At 42.5% G+C, this 21203-nt stretch overlaps 1 protein-coding gene across 2 annotated transcripts in view; it reads right to left on the reverse strand.

Moving 5' to 3' along the window:
- The window catches only part of CFAP46 (cilia and flagella associated protein 46), a 1580346-nt gene that overhangs the window by 866277 nt on the left and 692866 nt on the right, over nt 1–21203 (reverse strand). For both annotated transcript variants that reach the window (XM_069239769.1, XM_069239768.1), the window contains exons 31-35: nt 20473–20629; nt 20072–20385; nt 12161–12283; nt 11899–12066; nt 9072–9220 (exon numbers count right to left, since the gene is read on the reverse strand). In XM_069239769.1, coding sequence (XP_069095870.1) covers nt 9072–9220; nt 11899–12066; nt 12161–12283; nt 20072–20385; nt 20473–20629 — 911 coding nt within the window. The remainder of the gene's footprint in view (nt 1–9071; nt 9221–11898; nt 12067–12160; nt 12284–20071; nt 20386–20472; nt 20630–21203) is intronic.

The following is a 21203-nucleotide window of genomic DNA, read 5'->3' on the forward strand; positions in this document are numbered from 1 at the left end:
TACACAGTCGCAAACACTACACACACATTCGCATTCACGCACACACTCACACATTCATGCACACAACCCCACACACACACACACACACAGCACCCCCTCCCCTGTCGGAAACCCAACGACCTGCATCCAGGGGGTCTTCCGACAGGGAACAGGACGGGGGCTGCTACCGCCAGCAGCGCCCGCCAGCAGAACACCTCCAGGCCGTATCATAATACGGCTGGTGGCAGTCTACTGCTGGTGGTAGCAGCGCCTCCTTAACACTATCCGCCCCTTCTTGTGGCGTAAATCCGGCTGTGGTCATAATTTGGCCGATGGATTATAGCTGCAGCGACACTCTTTTGGCGGCCGTCGCTGCGGTAGTAGGGGGCATTTACCGCCAATGTCTTCATGAGGGCCTTAATCTCCCTGTGCCAAAAATATGAATGCAAACTTGGGTACTGTAACTGGTGCTCATGTAAAGCGATCCAATTTTTTCGGGATGGGTTGACTTTGTGCTATACCAATAAAAAGAAACAGCACCTCAATCACAGTACGAGCAGCAGACATACACTAGTTAAGATAAATCAATCTGTACTCGGTCAATGCTTAACACAAAGAAAAGGCCGTGATGTCTCACACGTGCAGCCGGATTAGAAGCCAGCAAAGAGTGATAACGATGTCAACAAACTGGTAATAATGGGCAGGCTAAAAGCCACTTTTTAGAGTTTAAAAAAACAAGAAAAAAAACACAATAGAGTGTCGGCAAGTGAGAGCACGTCTGTGCTGCCTGCAGGCGTGACCTAAAATCAGGAGTTCTACCTGAAAATATGCAGCTACCCCAAATATGGAATATGATGGAGAGCACCCACGTCATATGTAGGGGCTTACCCTACTTATAATGCAGATACCGGTAGATTGAATGTAATTCTTAACATATGGGGACACCCACGATAAAATGTTCTAGTCCGGGCACACTGGAGGGAATGCGGAAAAGTGGTGTTTTCAAATGAACTATTTAACATAATGCTTTAAAGCAAAATTGCCCCTTCGAAGTCTCCTAAATACAGCTTGGGAGGCTCAATGGAATTCTTGGGGGTCGGGCGTGATTATGTCCCACCACTAGCAAAACTCATCATCTGCATTGGTTGGCAGTGAGAACAAAGGCAAAGAGTGCACTGTATGAGCAGAGGGAGCAGGGGCAAAGCTTTGGCAACAAACTCAACTACACTGTCTAATCTCAAAATGAATAAAGTAATAAGCTTGCATCACTCTTGTTGTACATGCAACTCATCACAATTCGAAATCAATATTAAGTCATGTGGCCCAGGCCCCACTATTCCTGCCCCAGACTCGCAAGTCTTCGACTAGCCTGGGATCTCTGTCTGCTCCAATACCTTGCCCTTTTCCAGCTTGACCTTCATGAACATGACATGCCGTTGTTGCTTGTTCTTAATCTCCGATATATACTGAACGTTGGTGGGAAGAGTGTGGTCTCCTGTCCCTCCCCAGAGGGCTCCTGCTCCGACCCAGCGACCGCCAAGGCCTTTGATGGATGCTTCCCCCCCCATTAGAACTGGAGGGCTCCATGTTGTACTTCTGAGCCTTCCTGAAACTTGCGCTGCGCTATGAAGCATGCACTTTCACCTCCAAGTGATTTCTGGCGAAGGCGTGACGTCATGCCTCCTTTAGCGAACATGCACAAGGTGGAAGCATCATTAGAAGTAATTTTGACAAGGAAAGCGAGTAGCTGAAAAGTACACGTTAGAGAGATGCACTTTTCCTTTCAACAGAATAAACATTATAGTTGTATTTTGCACGTTTGAGCATTAAAGTCTCTTTAATTTGCTAAAATGGGTTTATGTTTCTCTCCTGGCGATTTTAGCATTTTGTATATTTTGCTAACGTGTTTTATTTCTTAATCTTGATATAGCGTTCATGTATGCGTGTTTCCTAGCAAATTATGGTCTATTGTGTAGGTTGTTGAACGAGTGTCTCCTTTCATTTTTTGTGTCCCTCTCGCATTTTATATCATTCTATTGCAATATCTATATAGCACTTATTTACTCATATATGGCAACATTTTAACAAGCAATAAATGGCAAAAAGAAGATGGCCTTGTTATGACGTGCCGTTAATGATGTCATCGCGCATGACATTCAGCCGCCATCTTAAGTTGGGTCAATATTAATCAAAAATCATAATGGTAGCAATTTTTGTATATCAAATAACTACCGGTGGCAATTTTTGTATAAAAAATAACTACCGTATTATGAGATCGCGTTACCACAGCTATTCCATGTGGCTGCACAGAATTGTGACATGCCTATTGTTATTCAAGTCTGCATATTTAGTGTATAAACATTGTGAAAACTAAACAGGTTAGGGTCTGAAAGGGTGTGGTGTAAGGTACAGAGCTGCCGACTTCATGACAGGGGATACCAGTTCAAGTCTCTGCATCTACTCTCCCAGTTCCTATGTAAAATATGGATGGGAACAAATTAAATGAAACAATGGCAAATCTTCAAATGCCGATCTGTACTAAAGTCCATTTCAAAGAAAACTGTGATTGCGTTCAGGAGCCGAGGCAAAGGGAACAAGTGGGCCTCCGCTCTCCTTCCCACCCCAGGGACTGCAGGTAGGCACACTCGGCTCCACGAACAGCAAACATGAGCAAGATAGCCTGATTTATAGCCTTGTTTACAGCTAGGCTAAACTCAGAGCAAGAATGCTCTGCAAAGGACACAAGCAGAAAAAAGGTAAAATGAAGGCGCGCTGGCCCTAGAAAAGCCCCCCTCTGCCGTTCGTTTTATGTTTACAGAGGGAGCTGGTGGGGAGGAGGGACTTAACACGCACCCACAGTGTAAGATGAACAGGCAAATAGTACGAAAAAAAAGTCCCCTACAGAAGAGACAAACAGGACATAGCGTAATTAAACAGTAGTTGGTGCTGCTCCCAAAGTGAAAAAGGCAGGACAAAGAGGCAGAACTGACCACTAGCAAGCAAGGATTTTTGAAGGGCACTGCAACCAACAAATGAAATAGCTTTGAACCACAGAATAAATCTACTTAAAAGTATACAACACGTCGAACGCTTACTCTCGACCTAAAAAAAAAAAAGAAAAACAGTCAGAAAACATGCTTTTAATTCCTATTTTCAGAAATAAATTTAATGTAGCCTGCTTGTCCCTAAAGTGCAAACGAAGCAGATGCAGAATAAGCTGCACAGTAAATGTCAAAATCAAAGTGGTAATGACACTACATGTCACAAACTACTTTGATTCTCTCATTGTGCCCCTGCACAGTCAACGTTTTACAAGTAAAATATTTAACTATCATAATATATCACTATCACAAGATTTCAGTTAAGGAATACTTAAAATCCAGTTATACAAGACTCAATAAAACTGAGATAATTAGTTTAAAAAATAAAAGGGAAGTCAAGAACAAATGCAGGCATCCAAAGGAAGCAGAACAGAATAGGAGGGATAAACCAAAGGAAAATAGAAAGAAAATAGGCAAATATAAACAAAAGGAAAAACCGCAGATGTACTGGATACATACATAATGTCACTACATGTTCAAAACTGGGAAAAGAGGGGAATTAGAAACTTCAAGCAGAAAACAGTAATAATTTGAGTTTTAAATTGCCGAAAATAAGTTTTCATGATTTACTATCAAACACAATTGACACCATGAGCTGCATTTAAGCAAACCTTAGACTCACACATACACAGGGCATAGCATAAGCAGGAGCAGTTTATGCTCTCTACACACACAACAAAAATATAGTAAAGGCAACAGCGTTGTAACCCCCACTCATATTTGTACATACAACTAGTACACCACAGAGAGCAGCCGTACATCACTTTCTCAAAAGGCAAAAGCAACACATGCAGTACAAGTTAACTTCGTGCTTACATCACAAGAAGGAGACAAGCCAGGAAACGTCAAACTACCTGACGTGCTATGAGCACTTCAACTCCTACTAGTGTGGAGCTCTTTGAGCCAAGGAGGGAGGGGTCAAGATGTTAGAGCTACTGCTACCTTACTGGCTAGTGCCACTGTCGCACCACACCCTGCAGCATATGCTTCTGTTCAAACTGAGGAACAGGGCCGGACATGCCTCTTACTCCAACAGTCATTTACCCTGTGGGTTGGAGCCCAGTTTTGAAAGCCAAGGGCCACTCCTGGAGTTTCTGTTACTCTCCCCATCTCCCCAAGCATATTGCAGCAAGCACTGGATGTTTCCAGAGAGAAAGTGAGGGAGATGGAAGGTAGAGCGGAAGAGAGCTGATCAGACAGGGAGAAGACAGAGAGGGAGAATAGATGGATGGAAAGAGACTGAGGGGAGACCAAGGGAGCAAGGCTTATTTGAGCACTTTTAGCCCCAACTGCTTTAGGTACCCCAATCCACCTCTGCTGAGGAGGTAGGAGCTGTGCCCAATAGAGCACCAAACCAGGGCCCAAGCTGGCCATGGATTTGCTGTACCATGCATATTGCTGATTTAAGATGTTCCGGCTGGTGCATCAGGATATTTTGCTGCTGTGGAATGGCATGGAAAAAAAAACAAAGGGAGTGACATATCTTTGATTTTCCTATATGTATAGGAATTAAATGTTTGCCTGCACACTGTCATGGCTGTGCACAGAAACAAGAGTAAGCACTGGCTCAGTGTGCAAGGCATGAGAGTTAAGGAGCTTGGAGATGTGATTAGTCCTATCTTTTAAAGCTGTCAACAAGAAAGAAAGAATCAATTCACAAAATGTTTCACTTGGGGCCAGTTGTACGGCCGTCAGTGTTTGCGTCTCGCAATTTGCATTTTTTTGTAAACAGCAAATTGTGAGTTGCAAACACAGAATTACAAGAGTGTCTGAGACACAGTTTGTGATTCCCAAATGGGTCACAAGGGACCTGCCCCATTAATATTCGTGAGGCAGGTTGCAATTACACATTAGGAATGGCTGGCACTCATAATGATGGTGGCTTGCTGGGGTCAGCAGACTATCATGTCTGTGTCTTCTTTTTTTTATTTAAAGCTTTTTTTTTTAATGCAGGCCGTTTCCTTAAAGGAAAACAGGACGCATTTGAAAAATAAAAATTAAACGTTTTCTTTTAATTTTTTAAGAATGGGCAGCGGTTGCGAATGGTTTACCACCTCCTTCACAGAGTCGTAAAGTATACAAGTTTTGCAACCGCATTCCTAGTCGCAAAACATTCATACATACTAGTGTGACTTGCTTTTAGGAAGAGACACCCTTGACAGGCCATTTCCAAATAACGACTCGCAAACCCATTTTGTGATTATCGAATAGCAAAATAGGATTTGGTACACCCAAAAATGCTTTTTTCTGGTCGCATATGTCCTGATGCTAACGAATCGGGCCATTTGCGACCAGGAAAAAGCTATGCACACATGGTCCCGATTTTGGAAGAAATGCCAGTGGCCCAAGTCTGCATCGCTGTGATGCTATTTAACATGTCCAAGTGATGTTATAGGTGTTCAGAAATAGTGCACAATATATAGTTAAGTCCTTGCACTTTAACTAACAAATTCTTAGTAGTTTTTAAACATGAGTTCACATTTCGGTACCTAATATAACATCACTTTAGCCTTTTTTCAGTGAATCTAGATAGATGGAAATGTTTATGTAAATATATACTTTGTAGGGCTACTTTAATATACATTATTTTTAAGGTTATATGGCTAACAATATGAATAGTAATTAACATTAAATCTAAGCATGATAAAAAGTAGTTAATAAATAAATAATTTGAAAAACAAACACCTAGATGTATACTGCTGTAGATTTTAGTGTTTAAAGAGGTAGTTCTGAATATTTAGTGGTCATTGCTGGATAGTCTATGTGGAAGTAAAGAGTGGTTCGTGCTCATGATGGGCAGTTTATCAGGATTTAAGGAGTTTTCTTTTTTTTTTTGTTAAGAGTTCCAGGATGTGTAGTCGATGAGGAAAGTAAGTGTTGCTTACGGCTCAGGATTACTTAGTGCATAGTAGCATAAGGGAGTTTAGGGCTCAGGGATGGGTCATTTAGAATATCAAAAGTTACATGTAACTGAATTAAATTTAATGTAATTGAATTAGATTACATTTTTAACATACATACACATATATATATATATATATATATATATATATATATATATATATATATATATATATATATATATATCAAAAAGAACGCTGTCCTGAATGGCATGCTGCTGCGCGCTTACACTTCACGGTGGTGCTGTTTCTTCGGTAGGACACCCGCGTTTTATTCCACTAATTCTTTTTGATCTACAAAAAGATAAACCGCACTCGGAAGTTGTTCTTTTTCTTCCTTTTTATTACCGAGCTCAAATGCAATCCACAGCTGTCAAACTCCCTGACGCGTTTCAGTCTTCCAGACCTTGTTCACAGGTACTTCCTGTCCAGCCCATTTTTCGATTTAAATATACGAGAGGAACCACAAAAACAAAATGTTCGATACCAAACATGCCTATATTCGGAGTTACCATGATCTAGCTGACCTATGCCCAGTACATGCTTAAATTGGCATCCCTGCACTCACAAAGTCCAGGAAAATGGGCCTGGAGTTCGTGGGGGCACCTCTGAGAGTGCAGGGGTGCCCTCACACACAGGTACTTTGCACCCTGCCTTCTGGGATGGAAGGCCTGCCATAGGAGTGAATTATGATCGACCTGGTGCAGTGAAAATGGCAGTGAAAGGGTGCTTGCACCTTTTCACACAGGCTGCAATGGCAGTCCTGCAGAAGCCTTTGCATGGGCTCCCTAAAGGTGGCAAAATGTATGCTTCAGCCCATAGAGATCCCCTGGAACCCCAATGCCTGGGTACCCTATACTAGGGACTTTTAAGAGAGCAGCAGTATGCCAATTGTGGGTGAAATACAGACTTTTTGAGAGAGAGAGCATAATCACTGGGGTCCTGGTTAGCAGGATCCCAGTGAACACAGTTAAACACAATGACAACAGGCAGAAAATGGGGGTAACCATGCAAAGAAAGAGGGTACTTTCCTACAATATGTATATACATAACATATATACACATATATATATAATAATGTTATAGTAAGGTGAAAATGACAGTTAAAACATGTCATTTTAAACATTCTAAACCACTAAAATTGACCAGTTGTATTTATCTCACGTGCCTATAACTTGTGCTGTAAGATAACTAGAACTATTGCCCCCGCTGTGCAGTTTTGCCATCAATTATTTCATTGCAAATGTTACAGTGATGGAATAGAAGATGTCATGAGTGATGTAATAATTGGGGTAATTAACTGTGCATGGTGAGGGAGCAAGTTATAGTTAACTCAAGGCATCAGTGCCAGTGGAAGTCTTGTGGCCAGTCCCACAGGCATAAAGATCATGAACTGATTCCAACCAGAACTTACTTGTACTGGTTGACACAAAGAGGTCGATATAAAGGACAGGTCTGGCAGCAGTAGTTTTAGCCATTTATGAAATTACATTCTTGTATATATCTTTGAGAACTCACAGATATGTACAGTCATCAAAATCGCTCTTGTAACAGGAAAAAAGTAGCACTAATGCTCGCGTTTGCAGATGGCACGCTCTTATGAGCTGCATTTGTGCGGTTTATCCCATTTTTTTAGATACATGTCTATGCACAATCTTCAGGATAGCTTATCTTGTAGGACAGCCATCTTTACCTAAATTTCTTTAGCATGGATCAAATCGCTGTACAAATCTCTGTCTGTTTAGACACCAATGAGGTAGACCTACATCGTAACTACATCATATCTTTGCAGGGCGAAAGCTGAAATCTAACACTGCAAGCGGGAACTAGTGAATCTGCCTTCTGTGTGGTATGTACGAGGGCTTGTATTTCCGTTTTTGAGCTGTAGAAATACATGTTTTTGAGTGAACTGGTAATACTAGGAATTCTCCACTTAAAAATTCATTTTATGGAAAGTCAGGCAGCAGAACACTTCTGCACTGTGTTAACTTCGAGCTGTGAAGAGTTAGTTGATTAAAATAAACTTATACTCCTGCATTGCTTGATTATGTGGAGTTTGCGGTACTGCAAAAACCCCGTTTCCTACATGTTTAAGATTTTACTTATAGTGTATATTAAAGGATGCCTGAGTGAACACATAATTTGTAAAGAAAACAGTGCTAGTGCCCAAAGTTTTGGAAAGAAGCCAGCTGCTAGCACTGTAGAAAGCCAAAGCTGCACAGTCTTCATTACACTTCATTCTTTCTTTTTTCATCATTTATTTATTAATTTGCTTGTTTAACAAGGTGATAACAGCTGAGGATAAAACCTTACGCCTCTTCAGACCTTTAGAAGACACACAATGCTTCATTCTCCCACTCTTGCAGGTTCTTTTTCATCCCTGCTTTTACCACTTTCGCAGTTTGTTCGTCATTCTATTGCTCTTCCTTTCGAGTTTAACTCTCTTTTGGTCTGGATCAACGTCTATTGAAGAAAAATAAGTGCCGGTCCCCAAACATGACTGCCAGTGGGCCCCACCTGCAACCACTACCTTAAATTATGCACTACAAACTGAACCAAACCAACATGAAGAGTTCGTGAGTTTTTAATACTTGGTTTAATATCTGCCTCTAGTTTTGCATTTGGTGAGACCACCATCGTTTTCATACCTTGTGCAATGGGATCTCTCCTTTTATAACAGCTGCCTGCCCAGTTGTGAGAAATTTCTCCACAGGAGCCAATCACTGTTCTCACACAGAGCATACTTGTGATTTATTAATTATGGGAGTAGAATGTCAAAGTAGAATACGTATGTGTAGTTCTGGGAACAACCTTAATAAGATTGTGCTAGTTGTCCTTCACCTATGAATATTTTGTCTCAATCATGTCTGCTCACAACCCACAAAAAATGGCGGTGTGAACATTCGTCCAATCCTTTTCTAAAACAGTGGACACTAGATAAACACCTGTTTACTTATTATCACCAAAATATCTCACAGTTCTGATTACTAGACTCTTAACTGTTTACACTGTAAGGAGCTAGGGGCTGTCTTCATACAACCAAACCTTTCCCAATAAAAAAAAAACACACACACGCATAACTGATACACACCTTAGATGGTAGAGATCAGACAGGCTTTTACTTTCCACAACATCATGAGCAATGACCTCAGCAAGCTGAAGAACAGGGATAGTCAAATGTGTTAGTGAGCTGCAGTGCAGTTCCTTCACCAACAGATCCATGTAATACAAGCTATAGGTCTGTAAGTAAAAGAAAAGTAGTAAGCAAACACAATCATGATGTAGTCACTATTTCTTAAAATTGTAAAACCGCTACACATTCTGAATAATAACTTGACAATTTATTTTTAATTTTTTACTTTTTAGTTATTTACAGAAAGACCTAACTTATACACATTTTATTAGGTACATTTATGAAAATCCAAATTGCAATTAATGGAAATGTTGGAATCAAAGTTTTACCAATATGACCCTCTGTACAACACATTTCAAATAATTTGCAGATATCTAGAGAAGAATTATATGCATATGTAATTATTTCCTTTTTATTGTCTAGTTCTATAATCACTATTCAACTGTAATAACATAATAATGAATACTTCTGCTACTAACATATAGTAGCAATATGACGATACCTGTGCCAGGCAAGCAGACGATGGGAAAGGAAGGCCTTAAGTAGAAATAGACTCACAGCCACCAAACCTAATTAAGGGGTGGGAGCAAGTTTTCAGTTATCTTTCTTCTGATTTTTCTCCCAGGTAGTCCATTTTCATTAAATGATTAGAACTGTTTATGGTATTAAGGTTATTTATTACACTTAACAAACTCTCCCCCAGTCATATTAAAATGAAACCTGTGTGCAATTTACCAACCATTTTAACCGTTTCAGAAATGCACATATAATAAACTCATAACTTATGTATTTCCACATGTGTCATGTAGGCATGTTTATTTTTCCAGTACTGATTCCACAATTGTGCAAATAAATATCTTCAACTATGAAAGGAAGGAGAAGGTGTGATCTGTGCTTTGGCACAAGGGCTGATTAGGTAGATTCCCCATCCTTTCCAGCCTGTGTCCTTTGTAAAGAAAAGTCCTCATAGCTTGGGTATTTGCTGCTAAGCATACCACAAACTGAGGGCCTTGGTAACTTTAAATACCCGTTTGCTAATACGGTTGTGTGAGCAGTAACCCAAGGAATTTGTTAAGGTAGATGTTTTTCACTATGGATATTGATGGCTTATGAGAACTATTACCACAGCAAACCCTAGATATACAACTGTGCCCTAACATACCTCTTCCAGACTGCAGATTCCTATAAGTTGGACAATCCACCCTTTGCTATAAAACTTAAATGATGCATGTAAATTGTGAGCATTTAATGCACATATCTGTATGAGCCAGTTTACTCATTATTTAACTCCAAATTACCAGCTGAAATAATATTTTCATGGGAACTACACACTGAGTACTAAAACGTCTTAACACAAGATAGAGTGTGTGGAATTTCTTGGAGGATCGCATAATGTCCTGCAATAAGTTGGGCAAGGTCATAACTGGATTCCAGCTCTTGCAGACTGCATACGCCAGAGATTACATGATGGTCCCAGGATTCAGCTTTGACATTACAAAATCATTAATCTATCAACTTAATTGATCTAATGGTCACTGCCAGTGGATTGCACAGTTTACCTAAAATACTGTGCTAGACACCACAGATTTTTTAGAACTCATTGCATACTGCTTATGATGACCAAAATGTGCCATGCCCTTTGATTCATATGCTTTAATAATATCGGACAAAATGTCAGCATAGGGTCCTCCAACAGGGCAGTGTTTCAAATTGCCAGTTAGAAAAAGAGGAAAAAGACATTGACAGGATGATAGACAGGTCATGGAAGCCAGAGAGAAATGAGAGGCACTGGAGGCACTGACAGGGAAAATGGACTTATGGCAAAAGATCACCCGATTGATTCCATTCAAAGCAGAAGGATATTTTCAGTTTTCTCTAAGGAACTATAAAAGGTACTGACCAAAAGGATTACAGAAGGTTCTCTTCCTAATACGGCTCTTATAAAGCTACAGATCACCAGTGTATAGAGTCAGAATATTTAAAGATATAAAAAGAGTTATTTTAGGTGGATGTTGAAAGTGTAGTTCAAGCAACACAAACACTTCAGTCAATGAAAGATATTGAGAACTAGCTAGACTACATTATTTTGTTTTGCTTGATAACTGGAAGCCAATATAGAAAGAAAGGGGGAGTATTTTATGTCAATAAATTTTATAGTGACTGCTACTATTGCTTTGATATTGTAGCACTTGCTTTACCTGTGAAATGTTTTCAAACTGTTCTTCGATCAAATTTGTTGAGTTTCTCAAGGAGATATGTAAAATCATTTTACACTCAAAATGGTCCAGGAAGTGTCTCAAGTGCTCACTATGGAAATACTGAAGGACAAGATGACATCGCTAGTGTGTGCTCCACTGAGGTAGGATGTGTAATGGACTATGCAGCTGGCAGACAGATGTGTTCTTTCTTCTGCTGAGAAATGTAGAATATAACAATGGGCCATAATACATATTTTCTATAAAAGGAAGAGAGCAGTTATCACAGGGAGAAAATACTATATCAGGTTAAGAGGGCCTACCAAGGTATCAGCCATACAATAAAAGTACTCCTCGTGGACATGTCCTTGAATTTAGTACGATAAGGAGAATTAAGTGCTTTCATAGTATACTTTCTAGAACATTTGTGATGCCCCTCGCACCTTTTAGTTACACTATTCACACAGATAACTTTTTCAGGACAACTTACCATGTGACCTGGATCAAGGTCAGTGTTGCTGAAATACTGTACAGTACATAAAAGCATATCCCTGCTACAGCTCTAGTAAGGTAGTAGGAATGTTGCTTACCGGCTTTAAAAAGTTACTGCTGTTAACAGAATAACAGGATGTGTCAGTTTTGAATGCATCCCTTACTTCATCGGGACAGTCATAACTAGCCCAGTCTTCCACACTCACGGGCAGTGCATCAATAGGTCCTTTTCTTTTAGGTCTCTCTCGAATGGGTGCAGGTGGTACCTGTGGATACAAACAGAATATTGCCTATGTGCAGTAACCAAAAATTAAACAACAACAATGTTCCTATTGTTAAAAGGAAGAATGTGATGGGTACCTGTTTTGCTTCTTTTTTGTCTTTTCCCTTTTTAGAGTAGGCCGACTGTGGGATTTGAGTAGCAGAAGGTGGAGGGTTTTTAGACTGTGCTTTAATTGTTGCTGCTGCTGCAGATAATGACACCTAGATAAAAGGTCAGGGGTGAATATCATATATATGGGTTGTCATTTGTGACAATGTGCTTCACCAAGGAATTATGAACTTAACATTTGTGAACAGTAGGTTAACTCTCTTCCAGTAGGGCAACTGCAACACTTCCAGCACACATTATGATACAAAAAAAAAAAAGAAAAAAACGAAACTGAGACTGTCAGCGACTCCTATTTCATTAAAATGTTTCCCACTCCCATGATGCTATGGCATCCACTATAGAAGCCCAACAGTCTCCAGATGGACGCATTATGGATTGCACTAAACAACCATGTTTTGGTAACCAGTAAAATGGGTTTTGCATGTAAAAACCTTGTTGAAGTGCCTATTATACTTACAGTAAAAAAAAAGCCATGGCTCATACTATGAAATGGTGAGCAAGCATATAAAAGTATCACTTGTTATCTACATTCCTTTATATTGAGCGCTTCTTCAGAAAAAAAGTCTATGGGGCTTTTTTTTCACAAATTAGAGGGTATGGTACTCTGCCACAAACGTGTCAGACATCACAGGGAAAGCTGTGGGTTTCTGCCGGAGCCTCGCTGGATGGAGCGCTGGAAACCTTTCACCGATAATTCGACTGACATTAGGCCATTGCTTAAAGTACCTCAGACCATCTGCCCTATATAGACAGACTTTCTTGTATTTTTCTCTGTTCGCGACTGCCACAGAAAGCCTGGCAGTCCCGAAAATGAAAACAAACTAACGACCCATACAGCCTGGGAAAAACTCCCAATGTGTAAGAGCCATTTGTTTTTTGTTTGTCAAAAACAAACTCCCACTGGGAGTTTCTTTTTAAAAAAACAAAAAGGCCTTTCTGGATAGGTCCACTGAACATTGCACCCGCAAAAATAAGCTTCAGTGTCTTCAGCTTCTTCAGAAGGCAGAAAGCTCCACCTGTCTGGCAGAGAACGGTAAATATGGTGGGATGTAGTCTCCAAGTGCAGTAGAGTACATCTCTCCTCTGGCATGGCGAAATGGAGAACATTCACTCAAACTCGAAACAAGCAACTACTTGTGCAGCTGCAATTTTTTTCAAGCTCCTGGTTAACATTTTGCATATACATTGATGTATTAAAGATGGTGGAAGTATGACTCCAGTTGTTAAAACTCAACCCTGATGAGCAAAATAATTGTGGTTATTGTCTAGATGGAATATAATTTTAACCAGCAATAAACCACAGAATGTATCAATTGAAACTTCTAATTGATTATTTGTTTCATAATTACAAAATGGTATATAAAGCATAGGCATTCACAGCCACCATGCAGGAGTGGGCAAAGGGAGTACACTCTTGGGGGAAGCTCATTCTAGAATCCGAAAAATAAAACACATTTGGCGATGTCTTTACTAATGAGTTTGAACCATTAGTCTCCCAAGTGTTGGGTACAATGTTAAACAATTTGAGTCCAAAGGGAACATCCGAACCTTTGTGTTTGGGTAGTCTTAGATTGATAAAAAGCTGAAAACTGATTAAAAATCTTGATACCAAACAAAAAAGTCTCAGGCTCCATTCCGATGAACAGAACAATGTCTGCTTCCAGGTTTGACTTTGCTTCTGTTGTATGTAGGGGAAATGCCAACACAACTGATTCATATGACTAAAAGATATTTGTCCCTCTTTTGGAAGACAAGGAATCTTGAAATATTCTACCAGGAGATATTTCTAATCCGTTTACACTGCTAAATCGGTTTTCAATCCAGTCAGCCTCTCTCTGATCAGGCTCAGGAAATTCCAGTGCTTCTGAATCAAAGGCAAACAAAGTGAGCACAATCTGGCAGCAGTGAAACTTTCTCAGTCAAGGTTTTAACTTGCACGCCTGGGGAGAGAGCCTTTTTTCACTCTGTGGCCAGGAACAAAACCTGTACTGGGTGGAGGTGCTTCTCACCTCTCTCCCTGCAGGAACTGTAACACCTGGCGGTGAGCCTCAAAAGCTCACCCCTTTTGTTACAGCGCCCCAGGGCATCCCAGCTAGTGGAGATGCCCGCCCCTCCGGCCACTGCCCCCACTTTTGGCGGCAATGCTGGAGGAGATAATGAGAAAAACAAAGAGGAGTCACCCACCCGTCAGGACAGCCCCTAAGGTGTCCTGAGCTGAGGTGACCCCTACCTTTAGAAATCCTCCATCTTGAGTTTGGAGGAGTCCCCCAATAGGATTAGGGATGTGCCTCCCTCCTCACAGGGAGGAGGCACAAAGAAGGTGTAGCCGCCCTCAAGGGCAGTAGCCATTGGCTACTGCCCTCCCAGACCTAAACACACCCCTAAATTCAGTATTTAGGGGCACCCCAGAACCTAGGAAACAAGATTTCTGCATCTTGAAGAAATAAGAAGGACTGCTGACCTGCAAGCCTGCAGAGAAGGAGGAAGACGACAACTGCTTTGGCCCCAGCCCTACAGGCCTGTCTCCAACTTAAAAAACCTGTAAACAGCGATGCATCCGACAGGGACCAGCGACTTCTGAAGCCTCAGAGGACTGCCCTGGAGTAAAGGACTAAGAAACTCCAGTGAGCAGCGGCCCTGCTCAAAACCAGCTACTTCTTTGCAACAAAGAATCAACTTCCAAAGACTGCACGTTTCCTGCTGGAAGCGTGGACTTTTCACTCTGCACCCGACGCCCCCGGCTTGAGATTCAGAGACCCAACACCTCAGGGAGGACTCCCGGGTGGCTGCAAGCCCGTGAGTAACCAGAGACGACCCCCCTGAGCCCCACAGCGACGCCTGTAGAGAGAATCCAGAGGCTCCCCCTGACCGCGGCTGCCTGTAACAAGGGACCCGACGCCTGGAACCAACACTGCACCCGCAGCCCCCAGGACCTGAAGGAATCGAACTTCAGCGCAGGAGTGACCCCAAGGCTTCCCTCTGCCTAGCTTAGGTGGTGGCTGTCCCGAGAAGCCCCCCTGTGCCTGAATGTACCGGTAGAGTGACCCCCGGGTCCCTCCATTGTTTTCTACCTAAAACCCGACACCTGCTTTGCACACTGCACCCGGGGCACCTCTTTGACCTCTGCACCTGACTGGCCCTGAGCTGCTGGTGTTTGCTGCCTATGCCCCAGCACTAAGACCTGTAAGTGTTTTACTTACCTCCTAATCTAACCTTTACTTACCTCCCCCAGGAAATGTGGATTTTTGCACTGTGTCCACATTGAAAATAGCTTATTGCCATTTTTACAAAGACTGTATATGATATTGCTTTTATTAAAAGTTCCTAAAGTATCTAAGTGAAGTACCTTTCATTTAAAGTGTTTAATGTAAATCTTGAACCTGTGGTTCTTAAAATAAACTAAGAAAAAATATTTTTCAATATAAAAACCTATTGGCGTGGAGTAAATCTTTGAGTGTGTGTTCCTCATTTATTGCTTGTGTGGGTACAACAAATGCTTAACACTACCCTCTGATAAGCCTACTGCTCGACCACACTACCACAAAATAGAGCATTAGAATTATCTAATTTTGCCACTATCTTACCTCTAAGGGGAACCCTTGGGCTCGGTGCACACTATTCCTTTCTTTGAAATAGTATTTACAGAGCCAACTTCCTACAGATGCTCTCTTGATGCATTTTACAATATATTCCACACTGGCATTAGTGTGCATTTATTGTGCTGAGAAGTTTGATACCATACTTCCCAGATTTCAGTGTAGCCATTATAGAACTGTGGGGTTCACGTTTGACAAACCCCAACACCATATACTCTTTATGGCTACCCTGCACTTACAATGTCTAAGGTTTTGTTTAGACACTGTAGGGGCATAGTGCTCATGCACATATGCCCTCACCTGTGGTCTAGAGCACCCTGCCTTAGGTAAGTCACCCCTCTAGCAGGTCTTACAACCCTATGCCACAGGCAGTGTGAGGTTGGCATGGCACTCAGAGGGGAGTGCCATGTCGACTTAGTCATTTTCACCCCACCAGCACACACAAGCTGTGAGGCATTGTGCATGTGCTGAGTGAGGGGTCCCCAGGGTGGCATAAGATATGTGGCAGCCCTTAGAGACCTTCCCTGGCATCAGGGCCTTTGGTACCAGGGGTACCATTTACAAGGGGCTTATCTGGGTGCCAGGGCTGTGCCAATTCTGGGAACAAAGATACAGTTTAGGGAAAGAACACTGGTGCTGGGGCCTGGTTAGCAGGGTCCCAGCACACTTTCAATCATAACTGGCATCAACAAAGGCAAAACGTCAGCAGGTAACCATGCCAAGGAGGCATTTCCTTACAGGCATGGGTGGTGAAGCAGATTGGAAAAGGAGGGTGTAGCCCTTTCGAATGATCTGCAAAACCCACCTGTCTGTGGTGATATGTTCCCAGTGGGGCAGGTGATGGTGAATCCTGCCACCAACTGGATAGGGGTGAGAGGACGGACTAGGAGGGTTTGGAGGCTGCAGCGGGGGCAGAGGTGGACTGGACAAACCTCTGGTTCCCTGTCCCACCACCACGTGGGATTCCGTGACCTCGGCCACGCATAGGCTGACCAGCATGTGAGGCACTGTGGCTGTGTGGAGAATGCGACAGGGAGCCCCTTCCGTTGCCACAAAAGGGGCGAAAAAAGGACTGTGGTAGGCGAGAGGCCGAGGAAAGACCAAGGGTGCAAGCCGTAGCCCGGGAATCCTTGAATCTCTCCAAGGACGAGTCCGCTTTGTCTCCGAAGAAATGGGAGCTCCATGAGTGAGTGTTGGACATCCCCCAAAAAAACAGAAGTACGTAATCAGACGTGCCGTAGTAAGGCCACTGTTGTAGCAACCGATCTATCCAGAGACTCAGTTGTGTCCAGCCCACAACGGATTGTGAACTTTGCCGCATCTCTCCCATCATTCACAGCTTGGGAGACGATAGCACGGGCCTCCTCCGGTATCTGCGGCAGGACTTGTGCAACCGTATCCCACAAGGAGTGGGTATAGCGGCCCAAAAGGCATGCGGTGTTCACAGACTGCAGCATGAGACTGGAGGAAGAAAACAACTTCTTGCCAAACTGTTCCAGCCTTTTGGATTCCCTAACCGGGGGTGCGGAAGGAAATGTGCCTGAAGAAGAGGACGGCTGGATAACAAGACTCTCAGGCGTGGGGTGTTGGTATAGGAATTTAGGGTCGTTCGGAGTGGACCAATGGCAGCGTGCAATAGTCCTATTCACAGGAGACCCTGTGTTGGGTTTGGACCATGTACCCAAAAGGACATCGGTAAGGGCTTCATTAAAAGGCAAAAGGGGTTCTGAAGTAGAAGCCCAAGGCTGAGGCACCTCCGTCAGGAGATTAGACCTGACCTCAACAGTGGGAAGCTCGAGTCCAAGGACCTCAGCTGCCCTACTGACCACCATAGCATAAGTTGCTCCCTCTGCAGTAGCCACGGTAGGAGGAGACAGCATGCCAGCGTCAGGAGAAGTATCCAGACCACTGGCTTCGTCCATTTTCTGATCCCAGGCCATAGCAGGGTCAACCTGGTATTCATAAGGGTCCAGGGACCCCTCCAATTCCTCACCATATTCGTACCCATAAGAAAAAGAGTCTGAATCTGACCTGGGGTGAATAAGCCCCATCAAAGCCAAAGGCGGCGTCGGCCGATGCTGCTCCGACTCCGAGTCGTCGGGGATAAGAATTGGGTCGGCGTTTATAGTGGGCACTACCGACGTCGGGAGCGTCGATAATCGACCCGGCGCCGGGGAAGGTCTCAAGGGTGCAACCGGAACCCGAAGGCCCCTCAGCCGAACCCCTTGGGCCCAAAGGTGTCGTATCAGGGTCGGACCGCCCAAATATGAGGCGCATGGCCTCATAAAACTCTTTAAGCTGGTCGGGGGTTGCTCCGGCTCTGGGGAACTTGGGGAAGCGCGGAGCTGACCCAGACGCAGGCTCAGAGGACAGAGGCCTAGTGCGTGGATGCTCTTCCCGCGTCACGCCAGCTGAGTGCCGGGAAGAAGTCAGAGAGCGATGGGACTTCTTTGAGTTCTTCTTCTTGCCTTGACCCGAGGATTTAGAAGAAGAGTGGTGATGACTCCACGACTGATCTCAAGACCTTCCTCTCGAATGAGACCGGGACCTATGTGGAGTCAAGTGCCGGGCCGCCATTAGCTTTAGGGACCGCTCCCTCAAAGCCTTTGGGCTCATGGCCCAGCACACGGAGCATGACTTCGGGTCGTGGTTGCGCTCGAGTCTCCACAGACAAACCCGATGAGGATCCGTCACCAAAATCGCACTATGACAGTCCTCCCATGGCTTGAACCTGGTCTTCGGGGACATCCTCGACGCACCAACGTCGCATAGAAAAAACTCAAATTTGGCCAAAAAATAGCCATGGTAGCTCTTCTCCGGATCAGCATGTGGCGCGGAATGGAAAGAACTGAAGTCACTGCGCGAGAGCAGCGTCTATATACTACTCCTGACGTCATCACAGCGACCACGATGCCTACGACGCCCGCGGAGTAGACCGACGCCACCTATCGAAGTGCAAGGGTATTGCTTGAAGAAAAATCTCCGGATCCAGTCTGACGTCTGGGGGGAAAGTCTAAGGTAAGGAATCTGCAACTAGAAGTCTCTATCAGATTTGTGTTCAGTTAATCTTTTCGAATACAAAAACTGACATGTAACCAACCACCAAAAAATTGGAAGGTGTGCTTCAGCCAAACTCCCTCAATGGCAAAAGAAGAACAGAAAGCAGACCGGATGCGACCGGCTAGCCAATAAAAATCAAATGAATTCAAGTGACATTGGAGCGACGTTTGAATGAACAAACGGGAGAGTTCAGGTAAGTAAGGAGGGCCAAGTAGGTGCGGATTCCAAGTCCCTTTAAAGAATTTTTTTAGCAACATAAGACTTTGCAAGTATAGCGCAAGTGCTGTGCAGGCGAAATCTAACATGAAGGTCTAATGTTTGATTGAAACACCTCTGACCCTATTATTGCCTGGGTGGGTTATGGACATTCATGAGGACTCTGACATAATTACAACTACATTAGAAGAAAATGGTTAGACATTTCAGTGCCTAATTGATCAGCTATTTTAACCACAAAAGGAAAGTCAACACAACCGATATCTTTTGCAGTGACACTTAGACCCACAAAGTTCAATTTGTAATCCCAGTACAGATTTGTAAAACCAGGATTTGAGATTTTTTTGGGACTGAAAATCCCAATTCTAAAAATAAAAAATATTTTATTTTCGATTATCACTTTCATAAGTTTAAGGTATCCATAAGGGTAGAACGGAGGATGGTGGTGACTGGAAGTGGGTGAGGGGGTGGCCGGCAAATTACCTGGACTAATCAAAAAAATAAATCTTCGTGGGTATTTACAAATGTTTTGCAGGATCATTCACAAGCTAGAAGTACACTTATGTAGACTTTTAAATGTTACTAAATGTAAAATCTATTTTAACAGGGTGCAGTTGAGGGGGTAATTGGTAAAGGGATTCGCCTTGATATGATATATGATGTTCAGTACATTGCATGCATAGTTAATACGACTTACAAATATCACGTTTGGCAAATTCATATTTTCTTTATGAATTCGCTCTGTAGCGTTGAACTGACCATGAAAATACAACTCTGCAAACCAGGATACCACTGTTTTACTGGAACAATAAAGGGATCTCAGAACAGCTAGAATATGATAAAAATCACAATACGATCAATTGACACATTTTCCCCTACTGCATGAAACAGAAGACCATAAGAAAATATCAACGGCATCAATCAGCAAAATTAATAATATTTATGAGGCATTATATTTACTATGTACTCTATTAAATGCTATAAAAGTATTCTTCATTCAGTCCTCACCTGCCAAATACGAATGACATAGGCATATGCCATCAAACAGTGTTGCTGATAGTGAGGAGAACTATGGCCAATCATGACAGCCATTACTGTGTGTATTCTGACTAAATACTCCAGTTGTCTCACATTGCTTAAATCATCGATGGGATTAGAAGCAATCACAACTTTTTCCTCAGCCACTGATGCCAGATTTGCAACATTTTGGCTGATGGTTTTGATATCTCGCTCTGTATCCCCCGGCTTCAGATCATCTTTTTTGTTATCTTTAGCAGCTGAATATTTGCTTCTTGCTTTTGATTTTCCTTTCGGGCTCTTTTCTGTTAATACATCAAACACATATTGCTTACATATAACAATACAAATGGGAGTTTCTGTCTCAAAACAGTGATCGTTACAGATAATACCTTCAATATCAGCCGATTTTGTTAGTTTCATTTTCAGTAAAATATCCATTGCCCAGTCCAGCTGACTTAAAGCATCAGTCACAGGAAACTGCTTGAAATATAACCATTCTGCTAATTCTATTAGATAGTCAACCTTCAGCCATTCACTCTCTGGTTTCTAGGGAAATAAAAATAGTTTGTAAGTGTACACAGTTTATTTGGAAGATGACACAAGATCAATTTAGATTATCAGTGCCTCTATAACTGCAGCTAATTTATTAGAAGTACAGTGATCCAGGAAATGATAACAAAACTCAACTCTTGCATCCATATCTAATTAGGCTGGCTAAGTAGAGAAACAAACCTTCACAACGCCAGATCCCAATATCACTTTTATTTCCTAATCTGGGATCAGCTGTAGTAATGTTATGCCAGACCTCTTATCAACCAGTCATACTTCTTATCTCACATCCCCTAACATCCCCTCAGTAACATGAAACTAATTATCTACCAATTCTATGGGAAGAAATGGAACATAGTTTCAAAACAAACATTGGCAAAGCCGAGACTAATGACTTGAATTTCCAGTTATAAGATAAACCTATACGCACTGAATTTGTATTTCAGCAGTGTCCATGTGGCTGGAGCAAGGGAGCTACTAGACGCTTTCACCCTTGGCAGCCCAAAGGTTGAATGTGACAGGTAGGTTTGGCAAAGGATCACTACGATATTGGAAACAATTATGGAATTTA

The sequence above is a fragment of the Pleurodeles waltl genome, chromosome 6 (assembly GCF_031143425.1).
Source record: "Pleurodeles waltl isolate 20211129_DDA chromosome 6, aPleWal1.hap1.20221129, whole genome shotgun sequence".
NCBI lineage: Eukaryota > Metazoa > Chordata > Amphibia > Caudata > Salamandridae > Pleurodeles > Pleurodeles waltl.